Source organism: Electrophorus electricus, chromosome 14, assembly GCF_013358815.1.
Source record: "Electrophorus electricus isolate fEleEle1 chromosome 14, fEleEle1.pri, whole genome shotgun sequence".
Classification (NCBI taxonomy): domain Eukaryota; kingdom Metazoa; phylum Chordata; class Actinopteri; order Gymnotiformes; family Gymnotidae; genus Electrophorus; species Electrophorus electricus.
Genome location: NC_049548.1, coordinates 14107089 through 14130785, shown reverse-complemented (window position 1 = coordinate 14130785; position 23697 = coordinate 14107089). Strand labels below are relative to the sequence as shown.

The window sequence follows — 23697 nt, the reverse complement described above, 5'->3', positions numbered from 1 at the left end:
CAAGGCCAAGGCGCACACTCTGGGGTTTCACGCGTACCTCAGTCATCCATCATCAACGTGCCCGTGAGCCAATCAGAAGTAGCACTCTGTCACAGATCCTCCTTCTTTATTCCAGCACACATTCATCTGATACACTAGCATGAGTACCTGTTCCTGCCCTAAGACTCCATAAATGAGCTCCTCTTCAAATCTGTTACTACAAACAACCCACTTCATCAGGCTTTTATATGCATACACGTGTGCACACGCACATGCACACACATGTGCACACACACAGATACATACATACAGAGGCACTCGTACTCTGCTTTTAGCATGTTATCCTGGTGATGTAATTCCAAAAATATGTGTCAGAGAGCATTAGCAGACCTAACCCACAATTCTCCAGACATTCTTAGGCATAACCGAAGCTACTGGATCAATCAGAGCTGGCCTGCCTAGTCTTTACAACAAGCTGAGGTTCCTTCACATAGTTAAAGAACAGCTGCCACACTGTTGGTCAATGGGCACTGGCTGGATAAATGTGTTCAAAGAACTCAGAAATGTGGTTCTGACAGCTAAACACACAAATGAACCTGTTTGAAGGAAAAGTTATTAAATCTTAAATAACAAGTTATGGCTGAAGCAATGTCCAAGAATTTTCAGCTTTGTTTCCGGCAGAGACATAAAATAGTATGATTGAATCATCCACGCTGAAAAAGATCTACGGCATTCATAATTACATAACTTACTGCTATACATTGCATTGCATAACACACTTCAGTATATTCTCTATATCACTTTCTCTATTTCACTCTTTTTCACTCTTTATTTTTGCTCTAACCCTGTACCCGGGTGTTCAGTGTTATTAATGGGTAAATACAATGGTTTTGGCCAGTGGGAGCTAATTTTGATCAAAAGTGTGGTGGGTTGCCAGGACCGGGCTGAGAAACACTGATCTCTGCTATATCCTGAAATCATTATGATGAAAGCTTCCTATTCTCCAAATGGAAAAGACATTCCAAGTATTACCACTGCCATAGACTCCATATCCAAACTGAACATGCTGGTTCTCCTTTCTCCTTATGACCAACAAGCTGTCTTGTAGAAGTCATCACAGGCTTTTTTAGCCAGCAGACAGTGTCTCTGGGGTGTGTGTGGTGTGTGGGGTGTGTGTGGTGCATGGGGTGTGTGGGGTGAGTCTCTGGCATGCAGGCCATGTCTGGATGTCGTGTTGTGCTTTGTAAAAACCAGATCATAAGTATCAAGGATCACACATGCAGTAAACAATACTCGTATGTATATATACTAAATATGTAAATATGTTTTACGTGCTTTTCCACACTACAACTGTAATAGCTCCTTAATATACACAGTCCTTCATATTAAAACTTTTATACTGTATAAGATCTGCATGTCTAGAATACATATGAAGGGAGCCACTATGAACATTTGCTATTTTTAAAATTGCTATATTCTATTGTAACTGAAAGAATTTTATGATCACAGACACACACACACACACACACACAGACACACGGACACACACACACGGACACACACACACGGACACACACACAGGACACACACACAATATAAAAAGGTCATAACCCACAGGAGACCAAATCAGAGACAAAAGGTGTTTGCAAATAACACAACCCTGTACTGGAAGATGGAGCACTGATGGAGCACTCCTCCTCCCTTTAACTTTGTAACCCAACCACCTCAGCTCTGCAAACGCGTCTCCGCTCCCTCACATGCCTTCTTAAACCTTTTTTTAAACATCAGTATGTCATTGACAGAATCCTAAAGACAAGATGGAATATAGATTTTAACTTCATGATGACACTGAATATCTTGACTGTGTGTATGGCTGCCATATGGCACAGTGAACCTGCTCAGTCCTGCATCCCCACCCACCCCAACACTGTACCAGAAGTCCAGCTCTACTGTTGGCACACAGCAGGGACCAGAGGCACCGTCATGCAAAATTCATCCAGCCGTCCCACACTGAGATGTTGTGAGGCACATCTCACACACCCAGGCACCCGTAGGCACCTTTAATAACCGAGCACAGCCAGGCAGGGCAGAGTTATACAAATACGATTCATAGGTAAAGGATATCAGCTCTAAAGGAAGCAAACAAAAAACAGGGAACCGTGAAGTCCGATGTGTACGTGCAATATACATTTACGCATGTTCTTACTGAACCACAAACAATCCAAAAACAAAGAAACACTCTGTTTCAAACACACACACACAAACACACAGAGACAGGAGGAGAAACCTGGATTTTCACACCTGCTAAGGCGCTAAAGGTGGCCGTGTCTCTAGGGGCTTGCGAGCTGGAGCGACTCCTTACGGCTCCAGATATCGATTTTCCAAAACTCTCATCGTGAGCAGCTGCACTTGTACACGCAAGCCCAACAATCAGTTAGCAATTATTTCATACTCACTCCGCTCACTGCCCACAGTTCAGCGTCTCCGGTAGGCTCTCGGCGTGGGCCACACCATATCTCGGCTGGCTGCGAAGGAGAGACTGCACTCTCTGGTTCAGTACCATTACTCTGCACAATAAAGTCCTCCAGCTTGGATTAAGGGTAAAGGTGCTCGAGTTCTAACAAACACTGGCTCGCAATTTGGAGAATTAAAATTCTCTGTGACTGAATGACATGCTGCAAGACAGACAGACAGACAAACACACACACACACACACACACACACACACACACACACACACACACACACACACACACACACCGCGCGAAGACAGAAAAACTCTAATTTCTGCATCCTATAATCACACGTCTGTGGGGTACTTGGCAAAAAGCATTTTGCTACCTCCTCATTTCACCTCCTCATTTCTGTTACACAAGACACCTGTCGTGTTCGTTGAGCAAACAACAAGGAGCCCACGCCATTTACTTGCTCACACACACACACACACACACACACACACACACCTTTAAACAACAGTATGAACACCCACTGCCAGACTCCATGAGTGTAGCCCACTGTCCATCTCTCTGTCCGTGCCTTATTCCAAACTGATGAGCACTTATTCCAAACTGATGAGCACTTATTCCAAACTGATAAGCACTTATTCCAAACTGATGAGCACTTACTGTAAAGACAGACCACCTTGATGTATACTTAGATTACTGTGGCATACCACTACATTTGAATGCCCAGAGCTCCACACTGCATGATATAACATAAAAGCATTTAGTTTGCCACTGGAATTTTCTGATATACTGTAAACACTCCCACATTTTGTTTCATTCACACCCAGTGAGATTGAAGGAAATCGTGCTTCAGGAGGATGCGGTGACCCCAAAGAGCAGTTGCTGCCTCTGTCTGCGTTCTAGACTAGCGTTGCCTTGGCAGCTCAAAGCCTGCAGTGCCCCCACCCAAGGCGGATTACACAATCCCTCAGACACACTAATCTCTGAGAGAAGAGAGCGAGCTAGACAGTCAGAAATAAAACCCTTGTCAATGTCCCAGTATAGAGAGGAAGGCACCTCGTTCAGTCTGCCGGGCTGGCAGCGCCCTCGTGCCGCGAGCATAAATGATACCGAAAGTCAGAATAGAGCACAGAGTGCTGCTAAAATCTGAGATTTCAAAGCCGTCTTACATGCAATGCCAAATGTGAAGTCCAGACCCAAGTACAGCATTCGCAGAGGTCATGCGGAGGCCAGACCGGCTTACAGTGTTACAGCAGTGTTTCCCTGGCATTTGAGGAAGCCCCGTTCTGGGCAGGTCAGGCGGCGTGGCTCACCTGCATCTCTCGGTCTCCGTACTTGGTGGGGTTCTTGCTGCCCTGGCTCTTCCTCCGGAGCTTCTTCAGCTCGGCCTGACACTTCTCCAGGCTCTCGCCTTTGCTCCGGTGCTCCATCTGGTATTTCTTCAGAGCCGCCTGCGGGACACATGCAATGATGGAAGTGGTGAGCGCGGAGGCGAGGTCCCGACCCGCCGAGCCCGTATGAGCAGGAGCCGCGCTCGGGGTTGCGGCCCGCCTTCCTGCGTGTGCTACGTGACAGCAACAAATGTCACACTTAGTTTAAAATGTGTAGGACGATCTGTGGAGCCATGACTAAAGTAGGCCCACGGAGTTTACAATTAAAGCTCCATTAAGATGACAGTCAACAATTGTGGCCTTTATAGCACCCAGTGGTTTGCTGCATGGAGCCTAATGTGCATAGCCTGAAGGGTTTGCTTGAGGGTTTAAGGGTCCCTGGCGTGCTGGGCCCTCCCACAATTCCCTGCTGCAGGCAGCCATTGTGTTTCAGACTGTGGATCTTTGTTTCCCTCTGCCTCCTATTGTAAAAACCTTTGTCACAGTGCACTGAACTTTATTTTACTTCTTTACTGTCATCAGAACACTGTGACAGTGTGCTTAATTATCTTTAAAAGCGCTGTAGAGGGAGCACCACAGAAAGATGGCTGTTTCTCTGCCAAAACATGGGGATTCACATGACTGTGAGAAAAGGAGGGTGAAACAACTATATTTCAGTTAGCAGTTACCAGAGACTTCAGCAAATACATCTCTCATACCATTTTAAATATCACCCCATTTCAGGCTCTGAGACTCATTACTTATCCATGTGTGTAAACACCAACTTCACTGTGGTCTACCCTAGACAAACAAGTGTTCTCTTCACACAGAACAGATCACAAGTCCTTTGGAGGAAAGTGCTGGAAATGCAAATCTCTCCGTGCAAAAACACGTTCAGGCTCCGAATGGTTCGTTTCGTCAGATGCAATAAGACGGGTGAGAATTCTGACTCAAAGGGAGGAACGTACTGCACGTTATCCAAGATGACAGCAAGAGAGGAGTTGCTGGATAAACTCTATGACATACATTTACTTTTTTATTCGCATTGTGGTGTAAGAGTGATAATGTACAGAAAAACACCCACTGTTCTATTTACTCCAACAAAGTTCATCCACTTTAAAATGACCTCGTGTGAACTGGACATTGAATTAAGTGTAAGATTGAATTCAATACCAGTCATTTACTGTGTGAGATTGGAGAGGATGTCTGAGAAATATTGAGCCATTGTGTGTGTCTGTATGTATGTGTGTGTGTGTGTGTGTGTGTTTGTGTGTATGTCATTAGTCTCTGTTGAATACCAACATTGCATTGGGACTCAGAATGTGGTCTCTGCAATGAGGCCAGTTACATAAATCTACATTTGGCACAGCATTACAGACACTAATACATAAGTTCACAGACACTAAGAACACTAGCCTGCTGTTACCCCACCCAGCAATGATGTCATGGTGTCAATAGAAAAGTTCACTTTCACTGTGGCAAAAATGTGTTAAAATCACTGCTAAAGAAAGTGTATGTGGTGAACTGTAAAATATTCCATATTTGATTAACGTCCTCAAAGTTAACCACTTCAGAATGATGTCATGTTAATTGTAAATGAGCATGAAGATAATAATGTGACTGTAACCCACATTCAGGTACCGTGCATCCAGCTCCACTTTCTTCTCCAGCTCGGTGAGCAATTCGTTGTGGAACGATTTCAGCTGAAAGATAAGAAAATATAAACAAGAATGGGTGTGTGTAGTGGGGTGGTGTATAGCATCCCATATAAACCATTCTTCATGAATTAATTACAACTTAGACTGCTTTCCTGACAACTGAGGAAAAAATAAATAAATACAGCAGTTTAGAATAGAGACCCATATTTCTACAGACCAGTAAAACCAGTGTGCCGGTTGAGAGTACCCCCAAACTGCAGTGTCCTCTGGGAAAAGGGGATCTTTAAAAACTAATGTGCCTCTCCACGGATTCTGGCTCCCACCTGGTTATAAATAAAAGGGCAGGGCTAAGCTACCCAGTCACCCTTAACCCAACCTTCCACCCTGGTGTGGCCATAATTGTCAGGCCTAACGAACTCTGCAGCTGATCTGAAACGACTCAGCCAGGCCTACGACACACTTCTGTGCAGGCAGCAGCTCCCACACACACCTTCCCCAGTTTTACCCAGACTGCCCGGGACCTCGGCACCGGCACAGGGCCTGGTGTACGGGAGCCGTGCTTCGGTTAGAGGAGGAATGGCGAGCGGTGCTGGCTTAACCTGCGCCAGCACGCGACGCGCTTGCAGGAAAGGCCGGTGTGCGTGAGCCGGTGGGTGGAGCCAGCCACCGTTGTTGGCACCGTGCATGTGCAGAAGCCTGGTGGTGGCACGGCCTCCTTCCCTTTCCACGCTACGGGCCAGATGGAGGTTTCCAGATTGACTCATAACAAAAGCAGAGGGCCAAGGACAGCCTTTTCCTCATTCAGTGACTTTGTTTTCTTTCTTCAATCAGTGACTTTATCCCCACCCATATTCACAGTACGCCATTCCTAATAAACTAGAGGTTTTTCTTTAGTAACTCAACTTTTAAAAAACTAAAATTAGCTATGCATGCTTCCTTCACTGAGTAAAGCCAACTGCTGTGTGTGTGTGTGTGTGTGTGTGTGTGTGTGATTTATTTTATTTTTTAACCACTAACTGTGCAGCTGTATGATATGCCACTTTACAGAGGTGACCACAGCACCCAGTGTGCAACCCTAAGGGGAAGGCTGCGATGTTGTGAATTTATTCAAAATGATGCTCACACAGAGGGTGATGGAAACATAAATAACACATTTTCAGCCATACACACCATGTCCTCTAGCTGCATCTGGATCTGTCGGTGAACCTCAGCCATCTGAAAGAGTACGTCCCCTAGAGAGAGTGCGAGAGAGTCGTCGTGAGAAAGAAGAGACCTCAGGAGTGCACCTCTCTGCCTTCGCAGGGCTGTCTACATGCAGTTCAATCATGCAGTTCCACAAGAACAATAAATGCTGTGTGATAAAAAGGCAAAAAAGAGTGAGAGAAGTGAAGGAGGTAGAGAGAGAGAGAGAGTGAGGACGAGACTGATGGACAAGATGGAACATCAGTCAAGTCGCAGGTGGAAAAAAAACTCAGCGACGAAGACAACTCAAAGGGAGCCCACAGACATTGCGCAGTGCAGCTAATGAATATGGAGACCTCCATCAAACATAAGCAGGTGAGCGAGCTGGTCAGTCCTCTTGTGAGGCACATACCAGACTAAAATGAAACTGCAATACATGTGATAACCATAGCAACACGAGCTTATTGCAGTCCACGTCTCAACGACAGCAAACCAGGAGCTGCGACACTGTGTTATCATTAGTTACTGAGCAGCATGGGAGAAGCGGCAGGTCACATGACAGTAATAGCAAAAGATGTAAAAAGAACAGGTGTAATTCATGCAGGCAGGAAGTGTGTGGTCAGTGTGTGGGGTGTGGTGTGGTGTGTGTGTGTATGAGGTATATGTGGTATATGTGTGGCGTATGTGTGGGCCAGTGGTAGCTCAATGGTTAAGGTGCTTGACTAGTAATCAGAAGGTTGCCAATTTAACTGTCAATTTACCACTCTTGTGTCCCTGTTGTGAGTGAGACCCTTAACCCTCAGTTGGTTGAATTGTATTTAGTCATAATTGTAAGTCGTTTGTATAAAAGCCTCAGCTAAATGTAAAAATGCATGTGTATTGTTTGTGTGGGTGGTAGGTCTATAGTGTGTTTGTGGGATGGGTAGTGGGTGGTATGTGTTTGGGGTGTGTGTGCTGTGTGTGTGGGGTGTGTAGGGTACCTACACGCAGCTTCTTCTGATAATGCAATGCATTGGAAAAAAAACAACAAAAAAGAAAAAAAAGAACTAATTTGAGCAAGAAACACGGGTACAAAAGTACAGTCAATTTGGGGACACACTGAAAGAGAGAGAAACCTTTTTCAGGGAGGAAAAGTCACCCTACATCTGCTTTTCCCTCCATCACCAACCGTCCCCCAACATCAGCCAAACCGCAATTAATAAGGACTGGAGCAGAGGCTCCCACGCAGTATCTCACCGGTGTTTTTAATCATTCATTAGGTTCTTTAGCTAATTAGGCATATCTATTAGTGAGGAAAAAAAACAAAAAAAACAATTCTTTTGGTTTCAAGTAGTTTTTATGGCACCGTTAAAAAAGAAAGCTGTATGATTATAGCTTTGGGCATGTGAATTACAGAAAGACATCTATATAATATCTATAGGAGCTGTGAGGATGAAAGTGGTTTACAACACCATTGCAGTTGTTTGTGTCAGGAATTACATTGCATCCACTGTGGTGGTGAGAGTAGCACTCAAACAAATGTTATCACTGGTGAGTTGGGGCGGCGCACTTTGATGATGCCACGTAAGGTCAGATGGTGTTAAAACAGCACTGATCTCCTTGAGCTGCTGCTCAGAAACGCTGTCTGAGTCCATATTAACTGGGTTTTGGCCAGTCTCACATGGTGGGCTAAAGAGCAGGTGTTAGTACATACACTGTTGACCTTAATGATAAAGCACTGAAACACAACACTGATGGTATATGATCGGAGACAGGAAAAAACGCGCACACAGACAAACACGCACACAGACACACACACTGTCATAAATGTAAACACACACACGCACGCATGCACACACACAAGCGCATACAGACACACGTGTGCACACACAGACACACACACACAGACACACACACACAGACACACACACAGACACACACACAGACAGACACACACACACACAGACACACACACACACACACACACACACAGACAAACAGATGTGCACAAATGCTTAATATGAGCATGCGCTTGATATCTCTCTACCTCCAGTTCATAATTTTGAAAACTTTGTTCGTATTTGTGTGTGTTTGTGTGTGTTGGGCTGCCTAAAGGCTACTGCACTAGAGGTGTCACACAAAAACACAGATTAATGTACTGGTCCTTAGTGCCATCTCTTTGGACCGTACCCAGAACAGCACCCTGCCACACACCCCAATGAGACATCAACTGTAGTAAAAAACGACAGCAGGTCTAAAGGCCAAGAGTAACACTTTCACTTCTGTCTACACTCTTCCATCATCTATCATTCTGCCTTGTTGAGTTAATCTGTCTCTCTAACATACACTCACTGAACTTACACACATACACAATCATTGTTTCTAATCCTTTTTCAAGATCTGCATGGTACTTTGTACAATAAGGGTGTGCTGTAAGCACATGGTCCAAGACTGTGTTTCATAAAGCTTTTCTCAGGTTTTGGTTGTTGTTATTATTATTATTTTTTTACATTTTGACCTGTTCTGTCCTGAGTCTCACATTACATGTCCACAATTAGCCTTGTCTCTAAAGCTCCTAGTCCAGTGAAATCCAGGGCCTGGACTTTCCAAAGAGCTGGCTTCCAAGCGCAGCACAGGAGAGATTCCTAAGAAGATTGCTCAGAGTATATGCGGCTTTTTTTTTTTTACTCTGTTCCAGAACCAACCCTCCCTATGCAAACCCTAACCTTAGCCAGGACAAAAAAAAATAACAACTGACTGCATATCAGCCTGGCATATTGACACAGTGAGGAAATCTGAGAATCAGCATAATTAGAGTTCCCCCCTGAAATTCTTAACAAAGTTGTAGTCAGGTCACCATATAAGATGTGAACTAAAGTTGCTGGATTAAGGCAAATACCCACAAATGACTGGGAGAGAGGGAGAGCTGCAAAATTAAAAACGTGTGTGTGTGTGTGTGTGTCTGTGTGTGTGTGCGCGTGTGTGTGCGCGTGTGTGTGTGTGTCTGTGTGTGTGTGTGTGTGTGTGTGTGTCTGTGTGTGTGTGTGTGTGTGTGCGTGTGTGTGCTTTTCTCTACCTAAGAATACCATCCACCTTCCACCTGTTAGCGAGTTAGAGATTAGTTAATTCCCCATTTCCTGTTCTCCTCTGCACAGATGGCTAAAACACACACTTGCAGGCATTCACACGCACGCACACAGACACACGCACACAGACACACACACACACAGACACACACACACACAGACACACACACACAGACACACACACACACACACACACAGACACACACACACACAGACACACACAGACACACACACACACACACAGACACACACACACACACACACAGACACACACAAGCCCTGCCCTTGTGTATGTTCCCCCTTACACTCCCCTCTCCCATCTCCAGAGCAGCACACTCATTTCCTGGTCAGCACAATAATCTAATACCACTCTGCCCATCCCCCATCCCTCCATCACTCTACCCCCCATCCCCCCATCCCTCCACCTGACTGGCTGTCCGTGCTTGGCTGAGCTCTAAGCTGCTTATTGGTAATCACACAAGCTGTGGGGTCTTACGGGGCTTCGGCATATTGCTGTGTGTGATCAAGGTCTGCAGGTGCTTTGTTTTTCCCCGAGAAACCACTGGTCTCTGGAGAAAAAGTGCGATCTCTGGTGATTCAAAGGCCTGCAAAGGGCTTTAAAAAGAAAATTGCCCTATTCAGAATAGCTGCCCTTTGTACGTGGCAAGATTAGTTAACGGTTTGGTAAGAAAGGATAAGACAAAGGAAGAAAAGCATGTATTGTGGGAATGAAAGTCTAAACCAAAACAACAACAAAAAAAAAAAGCCTTTGGGCCATGAACCCAGAATGTTTTGATTGTCTTCAAAAAGACCATTTACGTCTGGTTAATTCTCCTCAGGACTCGAGGTTTGGCTGGCAGGAAAAGAGGAGTCAAGCATCAGGGAATTTACTGCTCTAAAGCCTCGGAAAAATAGTGTTGGGTACATGGTCATAAAAACTAGTTATTGGTAATGACTGTGCAGTGTAACTAACTATCCGGCAGTAGTGGATAAGCCAGGAGAAAGGATGGGGAGAGAAGTGTTGACCTGTTGAAAGAGGCTGACCTGATCCTGTGTGTGTGTGTGTGTGTGTGTGTGTGTGTGTGTGTGTGTGTGTCTGTCTGTGTGTATGAGTGTGTGTATATATGTGTGTGTGTGTGTCTCTGTCTGTCTGTGTGTATGAGTGTGTGTATATATGTGTGTGTGTCTGTGTGTGTGTCTGTGTCTGTATGAGTGTGTGTATATATGTGTGTGTGTCTGTGTGTGAGAGAGAGAGTGTGTGTGTGTGTGTGTGTGTGTGTGTGTCTGTGTCTGTCTGTGTGTATGAGTGTGTGTATATATGTGTGTGTGTCTGTGTGTCTGTGTGTATATATGTGTGTGTGTGTGTGTGTGTGTATATATATATATGTGTATGTATGTATGTGTGTGTGTGTGTGTGTGTGTGTGTGTGTGTATGTGTGTGTGTGCGTATGTGTGTGTGTATATGTGTGTCTGTGTGTATATGTGTGTGTGTATATATATATATATATAATATATATAATTATATATTATATATGTGTGTGTATGTATGTGTTGTGTGTGTGTGTGTGTCCGTGTGTGTGTGTGTGTGTATGTATATGTGTGTCTGTGTGTGTATGCATACATGCTTGCATGTGTAAGGGTCATGTGCACTGACCCTGTCTCCCTGATGGTCTGATGTGTGGGAAAGGAGAGAATCAGAGCCCCATTATCCACACCCAGCAACCCGAGGGCTGAACTAACGTGTGTGTATCTGTATACACATGAATTAGAGAACAGAGAGAGACAGAGAGACAGAGAGACAGAGAGACAGAGAGAGAGAGAGAGAGAGAGGGGGGGGATGACAGCCACCAACTGAGGAACAAGTATTAAAGGAAGTACAAGGTTTTTCAACTGAAAATAAATGATGTGACTAATGCCCCACAGTAAACATTTTTGCGAACTGTCAGTGTTCTATTCAAGCCTGCCGTCTTTTGAGCCTGTATCTGTTCTCAGATCAGTCCTTCCATTTCCCATCCCTCGGCTGTCTGTCTCCATCTTGATTTCTGACCCTTCCTTCCTAGTGCCGCCTCACTCCACTCCTCTGCAGCTGTGACCATGGCGATGGTTCCGAAAGGCGGCAGCTCCAGAGTGAAGTGGTGTCCAGAAGCTGGACAAACATGAGCCCCTCATTCCCCAGCTGAAAGCAACAATGGCGGTGAGGAGTGCTGCTTTACTACGCTACCAGTCGCCTTGCTGGAATATCTGCAAACCACAAACAGGGACACTTATGTGATGCCCAGCAGCTCTTGCTAACTGGGACTCACTGATTGTGGTTTTATTTTTATTTTTCTGTTTGCAATGGACAGCAAAGTAATCGTGCCTGTCAGTAAGGCCTAACCACAGTCTCTTATTTAAACAGAACAAGAAAGCCTAAACTAATACTCTATTTCTTAACGCTAAGTAGAGTTTGTTTTTAATTAGCATATACAGGCTTTAAAAAATTCTTTAAAAAATGATGTGGCTATATATCAACCATATTTTGGAAGACATGTAAGCATGTAACGTATGAAGTATAACAACTTCAGAATGACTTCATAATTTTAAAGCTCAAAGTCATTAAAGCTGAAATGGGGAAAAAGCGACAGAAGGGTTCTACACATCGTCATCTGTGAGCAGCTGCTAGAGCCACAATGAAGACTGATTAGTGCAGAGCCACCCTCACTAACTGGCAGAGAAACCAGTGAGGCCACAACCACTGTGAGTGGTGAACAGGTCACCTCATCTCCACAGCTTGTACAGGTGTGCTGATAAGACCCCTACCATCTTCTGTGCTCATGTACCTAATATAGCTCTTCTTAAAAGAAATAGAAAAGACTTTCACTGGTTGCCAGAGTTGTTTGCTTAAGACACGTCCTCTCTACTGTCCAACAAGACCAAAAGTCTCCACAGCTTTAGCAGATCTTATCTCTCCTTTATCTGTGGATCCTCCAGAATGTTGTCCTTCTCCTCTCCTCAGTGCTGACCACAGGTGGACAGGTTCACCTTTTGAGTCTCTTCCTACGTGTGTGTGTTTCCATGGTGGGCCTAGAAGCAGAGACCATTACCCACAGCAGTGCATGGTTTGAGATCACACACCTGGGACTCCAACTTTCTCAGAGTGGAAATAAAACCTTTGCAGGGGATGTGGGTGTGCTAAAATAAGAGTCACCCCCGCCCCCCTGGAAAAATGCTGGCATGCCTAACCTGCCGATTCCACTCGAGCTGATCAGAGGTTTGGTGGCCCTTTAATTAAAAAAACTGATCTTCCAGTGACACATTACCCAGCAAATGGCCTTCACACCAGCTGCCCAGACACAGACAGGAACAGGCATTAAAACACAACTTCCTATGCTCTAGGTTGCTAAACTGTATTGTGCATTTCCAAGTGGAAAAGTGGAACACTGATGTGCACATCTTGTTTTTTATTTATTCTCATCCTGCTAAATACTCCAGGAAGTACTGTGAGCAAGTTTGTTTAGTTCTGTATGAATTAATATAAGATATGACTAATAAACCTTATGACTGGTGTCAGACTTTAACCGTTTACGGGTTTTTACACAACTTCAGATTGGCGTTAGTGACTATGCTGAAGGAAGAGAATTCATGCGGATGGCGCATGTGTAAATGTACTTTCACATTTTCATAAAATGAATAAAACATCATTTCACACAGCTGGAGTATCTTTGATACACCTCTACCCTTTCCATTCTGTTCATTTGGCCTAAACCACCCCTCACACAAACACCAGGCTTGTCTGTAGTTAGTCAAAATTGTATGTGCTTTGGCTTTCAATCAATTTCACATTTCTTTTTTTTTTTTTCCCCCCCCAAGGTTCTATTCTGGTGTGGTGTAGTAGACACTAATTTCCTTTCAGCTGCCGAGAACAAATGTAACTGATTTGTAAGAAAAACCAAAGCCATGAGGTATGAAAATACAGGACCTCCCAATGTCAGATGGTGTTTTTTAAAATGCACACATATTGTTCAAAATATGGCAAGTGGTGTGTGGGTGTGTGTATGTCTGAATTTTGTATCCTGTGATCTAGCAAAAGCTGCAACATTTAGCTCAACATTCCTGAGAAGACCCGAGCAATAACCAAACACCTTTCTCCATACTTGGGCTCAGCCATCTAATTAGGAGCCTGACTGCTAAATATGACCCCCTGCTAGGACTAAAAAACGAGCGAAAGAAAGGTGAGATTACTTACACGCAAGGGAAAGAAAAGACTTACTAACGAAAGAGGTGTTGGGTGCCGATTGTCTACTAGACATTTTTCATGAAGTGTCATTTCCCCAGTTCTAAGAGGCAGGACATGCTGATGATGTCCAAGGCAATAAGCAGGACGCGAACGTCTGTCGTAACAGGTTACGTGGTTGTTATGGCTCTACACGTGGACCACTTGAGCACATTTGTGTTTGGTCTGCTATCCATTGCGCTTTTGTATGTAAACCACTGATTAGGGCTTTTAATTAGTCTCCTTTTGTAGGCATTCATTAGCCGAAGATGCCCGGCTTATTTCCTGTCTGCGTAGCGAGCAAATACAGCGAAGCTATATTTGGGGTGCAGTTCCGAGCTGAAATGCGCGCTTAGTGAATCTCAGTTCTCTAACTAAGCCGCGGCACTTCAGGCAGAGCTGTGGAGGCAGCGCACCGAGCCCCCATAGCAGCTCGAGAAACGGCAGCTCCATGACGACGCACGGCCATATTAGGGCAGGCGGAAAACGGAAGCTGCTTAGTATCTCACACACGCACAGCAGACAGACAGGGGAGGCTGTTTTTGGTGTTGCTGACATCAGCGAGGAGCCATTTTGGGACAGGGATCTCTCACTCACTCTCTCTCTCACTCACTCACTCTCTCCCTCTCTCCTTCTCTCTCTCTCTCTCTCTCTCTCTCTCCCTCTCTCCTTCTCTCTCTCTCTCTCACACACACACACACACACACACACACACACACACACACACACACACACACACACACACACACACACGCAGATTCCCGCTCATCCATTCGCCATTCTCCCGTTAAGGCGAGCGCTTGATCTATTTTTCTCTGCGTGTTCTCGTCGGGAAGTCTGCGTTCCTGCATCCGTGCTGGGGTAGACTGCAGAAGGGGGGTAGTGTGTGCCAGAGCTCAACTCAAGGATGTCACACATGGAAAGTACATGTATACACACACACACACACACACACACACACACACACACACACACACACACACACACACACACACACACACACTAGTCGAGAGACAGAGAAGAAGTGGCAAATGATGAGGGGCTGCCAGGTCTGATTGTCAGGACATTCCCTCATTAGTGATGCTAGGGTCTCCCTACACTTATAATTGCCATTTGCAGATCTATACAGATGGAGTCCTGATAAACTCACAGTAACCTGGACTATACAGACAATAGCTAAAGTCTGTGGAGTACACATTAACAATGGCAAGAAATACGATTGCTAAGTCATTATGTCAATATGCGCGCGCGCGTGTGTGTGTGTGTGTAGAGCCCCTTTCACCTGCCCAGTACAGAAACTGGAGAGGCATATTTTTCATGTCATCTTGCCGGAGCAATTGAATCAAACTCTTCTCAAACACTCTCTCTCTCTCTGTCTCTCTCTCTCTCTCTCTCTCTCTCTGTCTCTCTCTCTCTCTCTCTCTCTCTCTCTCTCTCTGTCTCTCTCTCTCTCTCTCTCTCTCTCTCTCTCTCTCTCTCTCTCTCTCTCTGTCTCTCTCTCTCTGTCTCTCTCTCTCTGTCTCTCTCTCTCTCTCTCTCTCTCTCTCTCTCTGTCTCTCTCTCTCTCTCTCTCTCTCTCTCTCTCTGTCTCTCTCTCTCTGTCTCCCTCTCTCTCTCTGTCTCTCTCTCTGTCTCTCTCTCTCTCTCTCTCTCTCTCTCTCTCTCTCTCTCTCTCTCTCTCTCTCTCTCGTCTCTCTCTCTGTCTCTCTCTCTCTGTCTCTCTCTCTCTCTCTCTCTCTCTCTCTCTCTCTGTCTCTCTCTCTCTCTCTCTCTCTCTCTCTCTCTCTCTCTCTCTCTCTCTCTCTCTCTCTCTCTCTCTTCCCCCCCCCTTTTTTTCCCCTTCACTTTTCCCGCTCTCCCTCGTTTCTTTCTCTTGCTGGTAATCAGTTTGCCTCCTAGCACACTCCGTGAGGGTATTTTAATTGCTTGCCACAGATGCTCATTTCCTTGTGAGTCAGCAGTGACAGGTGTGTGGGAGGGCGGGACAGCGAGGACAGAAGCGAGACCGAGCGTGCTCTTTCCTCGCCGAGTCCCGTCATTGCCGTGGTGACAGACTCGACTGCCTTCCGCTTCCTATTCCTCACCTCCTATACTTGTCTCTGCCTTCCGGAATGACACTGAGGGTCACTCGAAGGTCAGACGTGTTGCTCAGAATGGTCACTGCACCGTTCATGTGCTCTCTCTCTCCAAGGCTGCAGAATATGTGCATCCAACTCAGTATGATGTATGTAAGACAGAAGAACAGGAAGCCTGAGGAGACCAATTCCAGCTCATTCACTCCAACGTGCACCCGCGCACCCACACCCACACACGCACGCGTATACGCACAATCACACGCATGCAAGCAGACACAAAGACTGCTAAGTCTCAGTCTAAAAGCTCACTTTTATACTCATCAACAAGTGAGTAAAAAGACAGCAGAGGCAGACTGTCTGTAAGTGGAGAGCTTCATCATAGTGGAGAACCTTTCCACTGCTACCGCTGTAAAAAAAACTTGTTATCTGATAATAAAACTCCCCTTTTCGTGGAGTTTTAAGAGGGCCTGTGATGCGGCAGTGAGTTTACGTGAACAGAAAACCTCTAAAAAGGGCAACGCTTCTTATAACAAAATCATAAGCGTTTTTACTCCGCTGTAAATAGATTTATAATCACCAGCTGGGACTAATCATCAAGAGTGGAAGTTAAGTGCCCCATTTCTTATTTCACCATGTTATGGCACAGTCCTGAACGATCATTTTTCAATCTCGCACCCCATTAAGGGAGTTCCATGCAATGCTGCTTCCTCCGCTCTGCCCCGAGCTGACGCCCCTCACACTTCCTCAGCATGGTTCCCTGTAAAAGCCTCGCGCCATTAGCCGTGATTCATATTTAATGCTCTCTTTAATCTCATTCTGTGCAGTCAGAAGAGGACAGGGCCAGTGCATCAAGCACCTCCCGTGCTCCGTGCTGCGTGCGTTTCTGCCCAAATGCTCGCATGCTGGAAAGCGGGCTTCCTCCGTCCCGGTTAGTAGCCCTGGTATAATGTCTCACTCACTCACTCACTCACTCACTCACTCACTCACTCACTCACTCACTCACTCACTCACTCACTCACTCACTCACTCACTCACTCACTCACTCACTCACTCACTCACTCACTCACTCACTCACTCACTCACTCACTCACACTTCTATTATGAAAGTGGACATCCATGCAGATTAGAAGGACTTGGAAGTCAGATGGCTGACAGTTCCCCTTGCTGACACCAATCTCCACCACCAAAGTTCTGTCATGACACATTCTGGGTCCTGTCTGAGGCGGTACAGATTTAACAGTCCTCTGAACAAAAGCTTTTCTGTTATCACGCACTCTTTTTTGAGGAAGTCAATTTCTGCTCAACTCCTATTGTTTAAATGCTGAAAACGCCTGGATATCAGCTAACAGCATCGAGCGTGGTAACGGCAAGCATTTGTTTGTTACTCAAACCGAAGGCAGGGATGTGAACCCTATTGAATATGCATTTAGAGAAAGGCATCCTGGGAGAAAATGAAAAAGACAAAGGCTCAGAGATGTGAGAGGTGAGACATAAAAAGCCCGTGATGAATAATGAAAACAAAAAAAGAGCGCCACTGTTCCGCTCACTCATCATCCTCTCCATCAGCTGCCACGTTCAAACTTTCAGAAAGAATCGCCGTCAGGACCAGAACTGCATTTAGCAGCAGGGTGACTGAACTGCAGCATTTTCACGCAGGATGCCGTGAGGCCTCACTAGACATGTCCCTCATCTTTTCCTTACGTTAACAGATTCAGTCCTGAAAGCTATCTAAAGCCAGTACCGTATGTGCTGTTTGTTACTTGCTGACAAAAAATAAATGGCCAGTGCAGTTTGAACCAACCCAATATATTTTCCACACTAGATGTTGTAGATGTTTCTGTATCTTATCTGTATGTGAAAGGCTGAAGTGCATTACAGTTCTTTGTATATATTCTCCTAATCTAAACTCCACAATTGACTCAAAAAAACTGAGTTCAAACCAGTACAATCACAGTGTTTGTGTTTGACTAGTAGACATCTTTCATTTAGCTGTTGCATTCTCTGTCCAGTAAGTTTTCAAATGACATACAAGAGTACTGAAGTGGACTGTACAGTACAACAGTAGCATCATCATAACACGAAATAAAGTCATCTTTGGTAGTTGACGGGGTCGAAAAAAGATGTGGCTTTATTTTGCCCTTGGCGCTTTGACCCTTTGTTGCATTGTACTCATTGTATTATAACCTCTTTTTTTAGTCTCAGTCTTGTTTGTCAGTGGTTGGTGAGTGAATGATTTTTTGGTGATGAGTCACCAAAATCCTATATACACATCAATAACACCAATACATTCTGTACTATAAGCAATGTCAACTGCTTATTCTCACATGGTTCCTTTGAACAGTATTTTAGATATTTCAGTGAAAAGCAGAATATTCTGTAATGGTTTTAAGTGTATTGTCCTACATACACTGTCCTAAATCTAAATGCAAAGATCAGAACAGTTTTCGAGGGTGTCTGCATAATTACATTCTCATAGGGAGAGAAACTACATTGCTTAAAAAGTGCATAGGTGCTTTGTGGAGAAAACAGGACAGGAGACAGAGTGTTAAGGATACAATGGTGTGCTGGAAAAATAAACCTTCAACTTACACTGCCATTTAACCTAATTATGTTCACAAATTGCTTGTTTGTGTGTGTTGGGTTTTACATTTTAGAATGGCCGCACTATGCATTATGCATCAGATATTTCAGACCATTCACACATGAACCTTTTTTAAGCCCATTATCCTTGCAATCCCCCTCCCAAACACAGGGGGCACTGCAAACTACAGTCTATAACTCACCAAGGTCCTTAGAGCCGTGACTCTCGCTGGCCAGTTCACCCATCCGCACCAGAGCGTCGAAGTAGCCTTTTGCTGCAAATGTCACACCTGAAAACATGGAAGCATTTGGGACATCAGAGATGGGAATGTTCTACATCTCTCCGACCCTCAGAGCATCCCTCAACCCATGGCTTCCGTAATCTATGAAAGCAACAGGTGTGGTGGTGGAAAAAACTTAAAAATTTGTGTTCTACAATGGCCCTGAAGGAGTGTGGGAGGGGAGTGGCTTAGGATTGGCAAGCGATGCACAAAAGCAGAATCTTCTCACTCAGCCTTAAAGGTAAAAGAAAAACTGCTCAAGCCAGGGTGCCCACTGAGATGCCCAAGAGGCTGTCTGAGAGTCTGAGATGCCAACCTGTGCCATCCAAGGTCTCACTCTCACAAATCAGAGCAGGGCCCAAATCCTCCACTCATCCTTCCTGCAGTGCCACCCCACTGAGCTCTGGGTCACACCTGTGTCTGCACTGCACCAGTGAGCTTTGGTCATACCTGTGTCTGTACTGCACCAGTGAGCTTTGGTCACACCTGTGTCTGCACTGCACCAGTGAGCTTTGGTCACACCTGTGTCTGCACTGCACCAGTGAGCTCATCTTAACACAGCCACAAGACAGTAGTGGTGTGGTCGAGATGCTGCCTCATCAGATGCACTCCTGTCAGGAGTGTCTCTCTGACAATGAAAGAAAACAACCAGGAGCTTCTGAGTCTCTCAACTTTTAACAAATGTCGTTGCATAATGTACAAATCTGCCCTGACTGCCAATGAATGAGTCACAAAGAGCTCAGAAGGCGTATAATTTGAATAAATTAAGCCAGTTCCCGCTATGATGCAGCTAAAAATCACCAATTAGGGCATTTATGCATGGGTCAGCACAATCTGCAATGCAAATGAGATAGCAAGCAGAAGAGGTGGAGGTAGTGCGTTAGCCCCTCCGTCAGCAGACGGCCCCGGTACAAGCGCATGCACCCGTCTGCCAGCTTCTGCACAAAGGCCTGCCATAGGGAGACGTGTGGCCTGGTTCAGGAAGAGATTAGGGGCTCCAAATCTGCGGACTTCACTCCTCCAGTGCCCCGAGGAAGAAAAGAGGATTACTGGAGCATGATGAACACAGCTCATAGCAGACACTCACACCTCTGCCAAGAGGCAACAAAAATACCCTGATCGGGTCTGAACAGAGCGACTGTGGGTGCAGGCGCAGGACTCTCACATGCTACACTCAACTGTGGAAGAAGGGTTTCTTCCACAACCCCTCCCCCCCAAAAAAACCAACCAAAAAAAAAGCCCCACATTTTTTAAACTGGTTTCTCTCTGTCTCCCTCCCCAACACTGTGTGCTTTGCAGCCATGATTCCTCTAAATCGCACTAGTTTGCGGCTTCCAGGTCAGCGCGGTCGGAAGCTCCTCTTGTTCACTTCTTGTGAAGGCTCTTCTACATAACCTCCTGGAAGCCACCTGCAGAAGAGCACAGGCTTCTGTTCTGCCAGGCGGTTCAGGCCCACGTTCACATCTTGTGTACTTACATTTGTGCCGTCTGATCCTAGCCTCAGATCCAGGCCTGGACACCCCACTGTCACCCACAGTGCTGTGTTTTTTGTTTTTTGTTTTTTAGCCCAAACACTTGGGTTAGCTTGGGTTAGCTTGGCAGTTAGCCGAAAAGAAGATTCAGTTGCATAATAGCGAGGAAAAGGCTAACTAACCAGGATAGTGCATAGTTTACTGTTAATTAAAAAGAAAACCTCACTAATTTGCTTTGATCCCATTTGTACCAGTGAACAGCTGGTTTACATAAAAACCTTTTTTCCTTTTGAAAATGCCCTGAAGGCTCCCATCTGCAGCCCTCATTAATGCAGTGGTAAGGGTTTCCGGTCTGTTCCCTGGAGGACTGGGATATTTACTATTCCAGTGAATACCCACCAGTCATTCTGTGATAGATCTTCCAGCCCAGCGTGGCATCAGCCCAGCCATGCTGCCACTGAGGGGAGTTGCTCCTATTTTTAACCTGTGAGTCTGCATGGGTATATATATATGTGTGTTCAGACACACACACACACACACACACACACACACACACACACACACACAGGCACGCACACACACACACACGGGCACGTACACACACACACACGGGCACGCACACACACACACACACACACACACACAGGCACGCACACACACACACACACACACACACACACGAGCACGCACACATACATACAGGGTTTCAGTGTCTTCAGTGTGTTTTTCTGCTACATGAGGTTAACTCAAGCTGCCAGGAGAAATGTAGGATGTTGCCAAAAAACTAGAATTTATAATCAGCAAAACCAGCATAAGCCTTGTCCATGGTCCTGAAGCCTTAACTAACCAAAACCTCTAATCTGAAACAGTGACATCCACTGTGATTCCAAGGAATCTCCTGTTCAGTAATGAGAACAAATAGTGCAGGCTCCTGAACAACCAAATATTTAGTTTCTTATCTTACTGAAAAGATTTATTTATTTTTGTTCATAATGGCACGGCCCAAATGTTACAGATTAATACTGTTATTTAGATATGTTAAAAAAGAAAGCGTTTGTAGATAATTCCGCTTGCAATTGGCCAGTAGAGGAGGGAATACAGTAATCGGCGGCAGTACAGTGTCCAGGCATGTGTCTGCTGATCTTGTCCTTGTGCTTCTTACGTCTTTCAGCCATGCTTGTCCTGGATAACTTCAGCTCTGCCCCCCCTTTTCCTTCTCCCTCTGTGGGACTGGGCTAACTCTCCGAGCTCAGCCTGGCCTATTTCCGTCCAGCCTCTGCTCTACTTTGTTATCCCTGCTTCCCTGCGCACGTTTGAGCTGCAACTCCCCTGCGTGCATCACGACTCTGACTCGCCCGATGCACTGATGCCATGACTACCCTGTGTGAAGTTAGACTATGACTCCCCGGTGCGCCTTTCAGCTACGACTGTCTAATGTCATTTCGTTTTGGCTATCCCCTGTGTGAAATTTGGCTATGGCAGCCCAGCGTACGCGGATCATGGCTACGACTTCCCGCACATACACCGCGTGTGTGCGTTATGGCTTTGACTCGCCTGCACACGTTACGGCTATGACTCCCCGGCACACAGCACATGTCAGCTAAATCCGGCTACTGTACATTTCTGTTGTGATCACCCATCATCCTTGACCTTGCCCACATACTGGCAACACCATGAAAATGCGATTACATTCAAACAAGCCAAAACAAATACACACATGTATAAAGGTGTCCCTGAGGTACAGTGATGGGATACCGGGTTAAGCGGGCAACGCACGGGTGAGGTAGATGCCAGGGGGTACAGATGGATCCTAACATGCAACATTTCATGACGACACCAGTACAAGTCGACTCCCCTAGACACAGTAGCTTACATTTCAGCATAGACTACACATCTAGAAGACACGAACAGCATTACATTTCATATACGCACAAGAAACACGTCCTATTACCAAACTCTTCAGCCGTCGTAAAAGGTTGTCCACAAAGCCCTCGACCATAATCCAACCCGATAAATACCTAAAGCCCTCGGCATTTGCACATTGTCAAAATACGTGGCACCTACTCGACGAGTATGTAAATGAGCTGGAGACGGCCGAAGCGAGTGAGGCAGCTTGAGGGAGTCTGGCCGGTAGGAGAGGCGGGTGTACTCACTGGAGAGAGCTTTCTCATACGTCTTCCCCATGGCAACAAAGTTCCTTAAGCAGGGGTTGAACTGCTCCATGATGGACTGAAACAGAAACACATGGTAATTACCACACCAGTATCACATGGTTACTTACACAAAGACACACACACATGCCGAACAAAGAGGAAACCAGAAAGCCCATATTCACAAGAACATAGTCACTCACAATAAATAAATAAATAAAAATCACACACGAAACAACAGAGACTTGGAATTGAAGCTGTTTAAACAAAAGCAAGCTATCCTGAGTTGTGCTGGCTTGGTCATCATTCACTGGAAATGCACTCAGAGGAGAACTTCAGTGTCAATAAACGTTAATAACTGATGACTCATAGGACAATTCTCAGTTAACTGTGGAGATAAAGGTCTGGTCATTACTAAGTGGAGAACCACCAGTTACCGCACACTTCATAAAATACAAAAATAAATACATGCATAGAACTGAACCATAGGGACATGCTTTTGGTTAGAGAGGAAAAAAACATTTAGACATATAGTGGTTAATGCCTAAACTCTCCATCTGATGATAAAAATTTGTAAGAAATGGCAGGTAATATGAAGTTAGAAGGAGGACAGTAATGTATAAAGTGTATAACGTAACCAAAGCACGGTCATCACTTGTCTAATACTTCCAGTGGAGATACTGAATATGCTCTCCTGACAGCAACCAGATCTTAACCTATGAAGACCCTCTTCTGTAAAAGTATTCACTGCTTCACAGATCCAAGAACCAATAGCTCACCCACATGAAGTCAGGGCCACCGTGTCGTAAAGACGACTGTCAGGAGCAGACCAGTTCACTCTCTACAAAATCCAGCCAATCTAGTATCAAGGTCACTGAATCTCCCCCCGCTGATGTTTCTCTCTCTCACTCACACACACACCCACACACACACACACCCACAGGGTCACCACCGTCCCCTCCATCGGTAGCGTGCTGTGTGGGGTGGGCTCTCAGCCAGGCAGGGGTTGCTGAAGCTGGACAGAGGCAGTGTTGGAGTGCGTGGTAACCCACATTCTCACACTGACTCACCCCTGCCCACATTCATAGCCACCCTTCTCATTCCATCTGTTCTGTCTAAAAACCCGTCCGGACTAACAAATTAAAAAAACAACAACAACAATAACAAC

The 23697-nt window shown here is 45.4% G+C and overlaps 1 protein-coding gene across 8 annotated transcripts in view; it reads right to left on the bottom strand.

Annotated features, from left to right (window-relative positions):
- Positions 1–23697, bottom strand: part of baiap2b (BAR/IMD domain containing adaptor protein 2b) — a 54002-nt gene that overhangs the window by 19642 nt on the left and 10663 nt on the right. For 4 of the 8 annotated variants that reach the window (XM_035533760.1, XM_035533761.1, XM_035533759.1 and 1 more), the window contains exons 2-7: positions 22533–22608; positions 18830–18916; positions 7639–7650; positions 6643–6704; positions 5446–5517; positions 3758–3895 (exon numbers count right to left, since the gene is read on the bottom strand). In XM_035533760.1, coding sequence (XP_035389653.1) covers positions 3758–3895; positions 5446–5517; positions 6643–6704; positions 7639–7650; positions 18830–18916; positions 22533–22608 — 447 coding nt within the window. The remainder of the gene's footprint in view (positions 1–3757; positions 3896–5445; positions 5518–6642; positions 6705–7638; positions 7651–18829; positions 18917–22532; positions 22609–23697) is intronic. The other 4 variants (XM_035533764.1, XM_035533763.1, XM_035533762.1 and 1 more) reach the window with 3 other exon arrangements.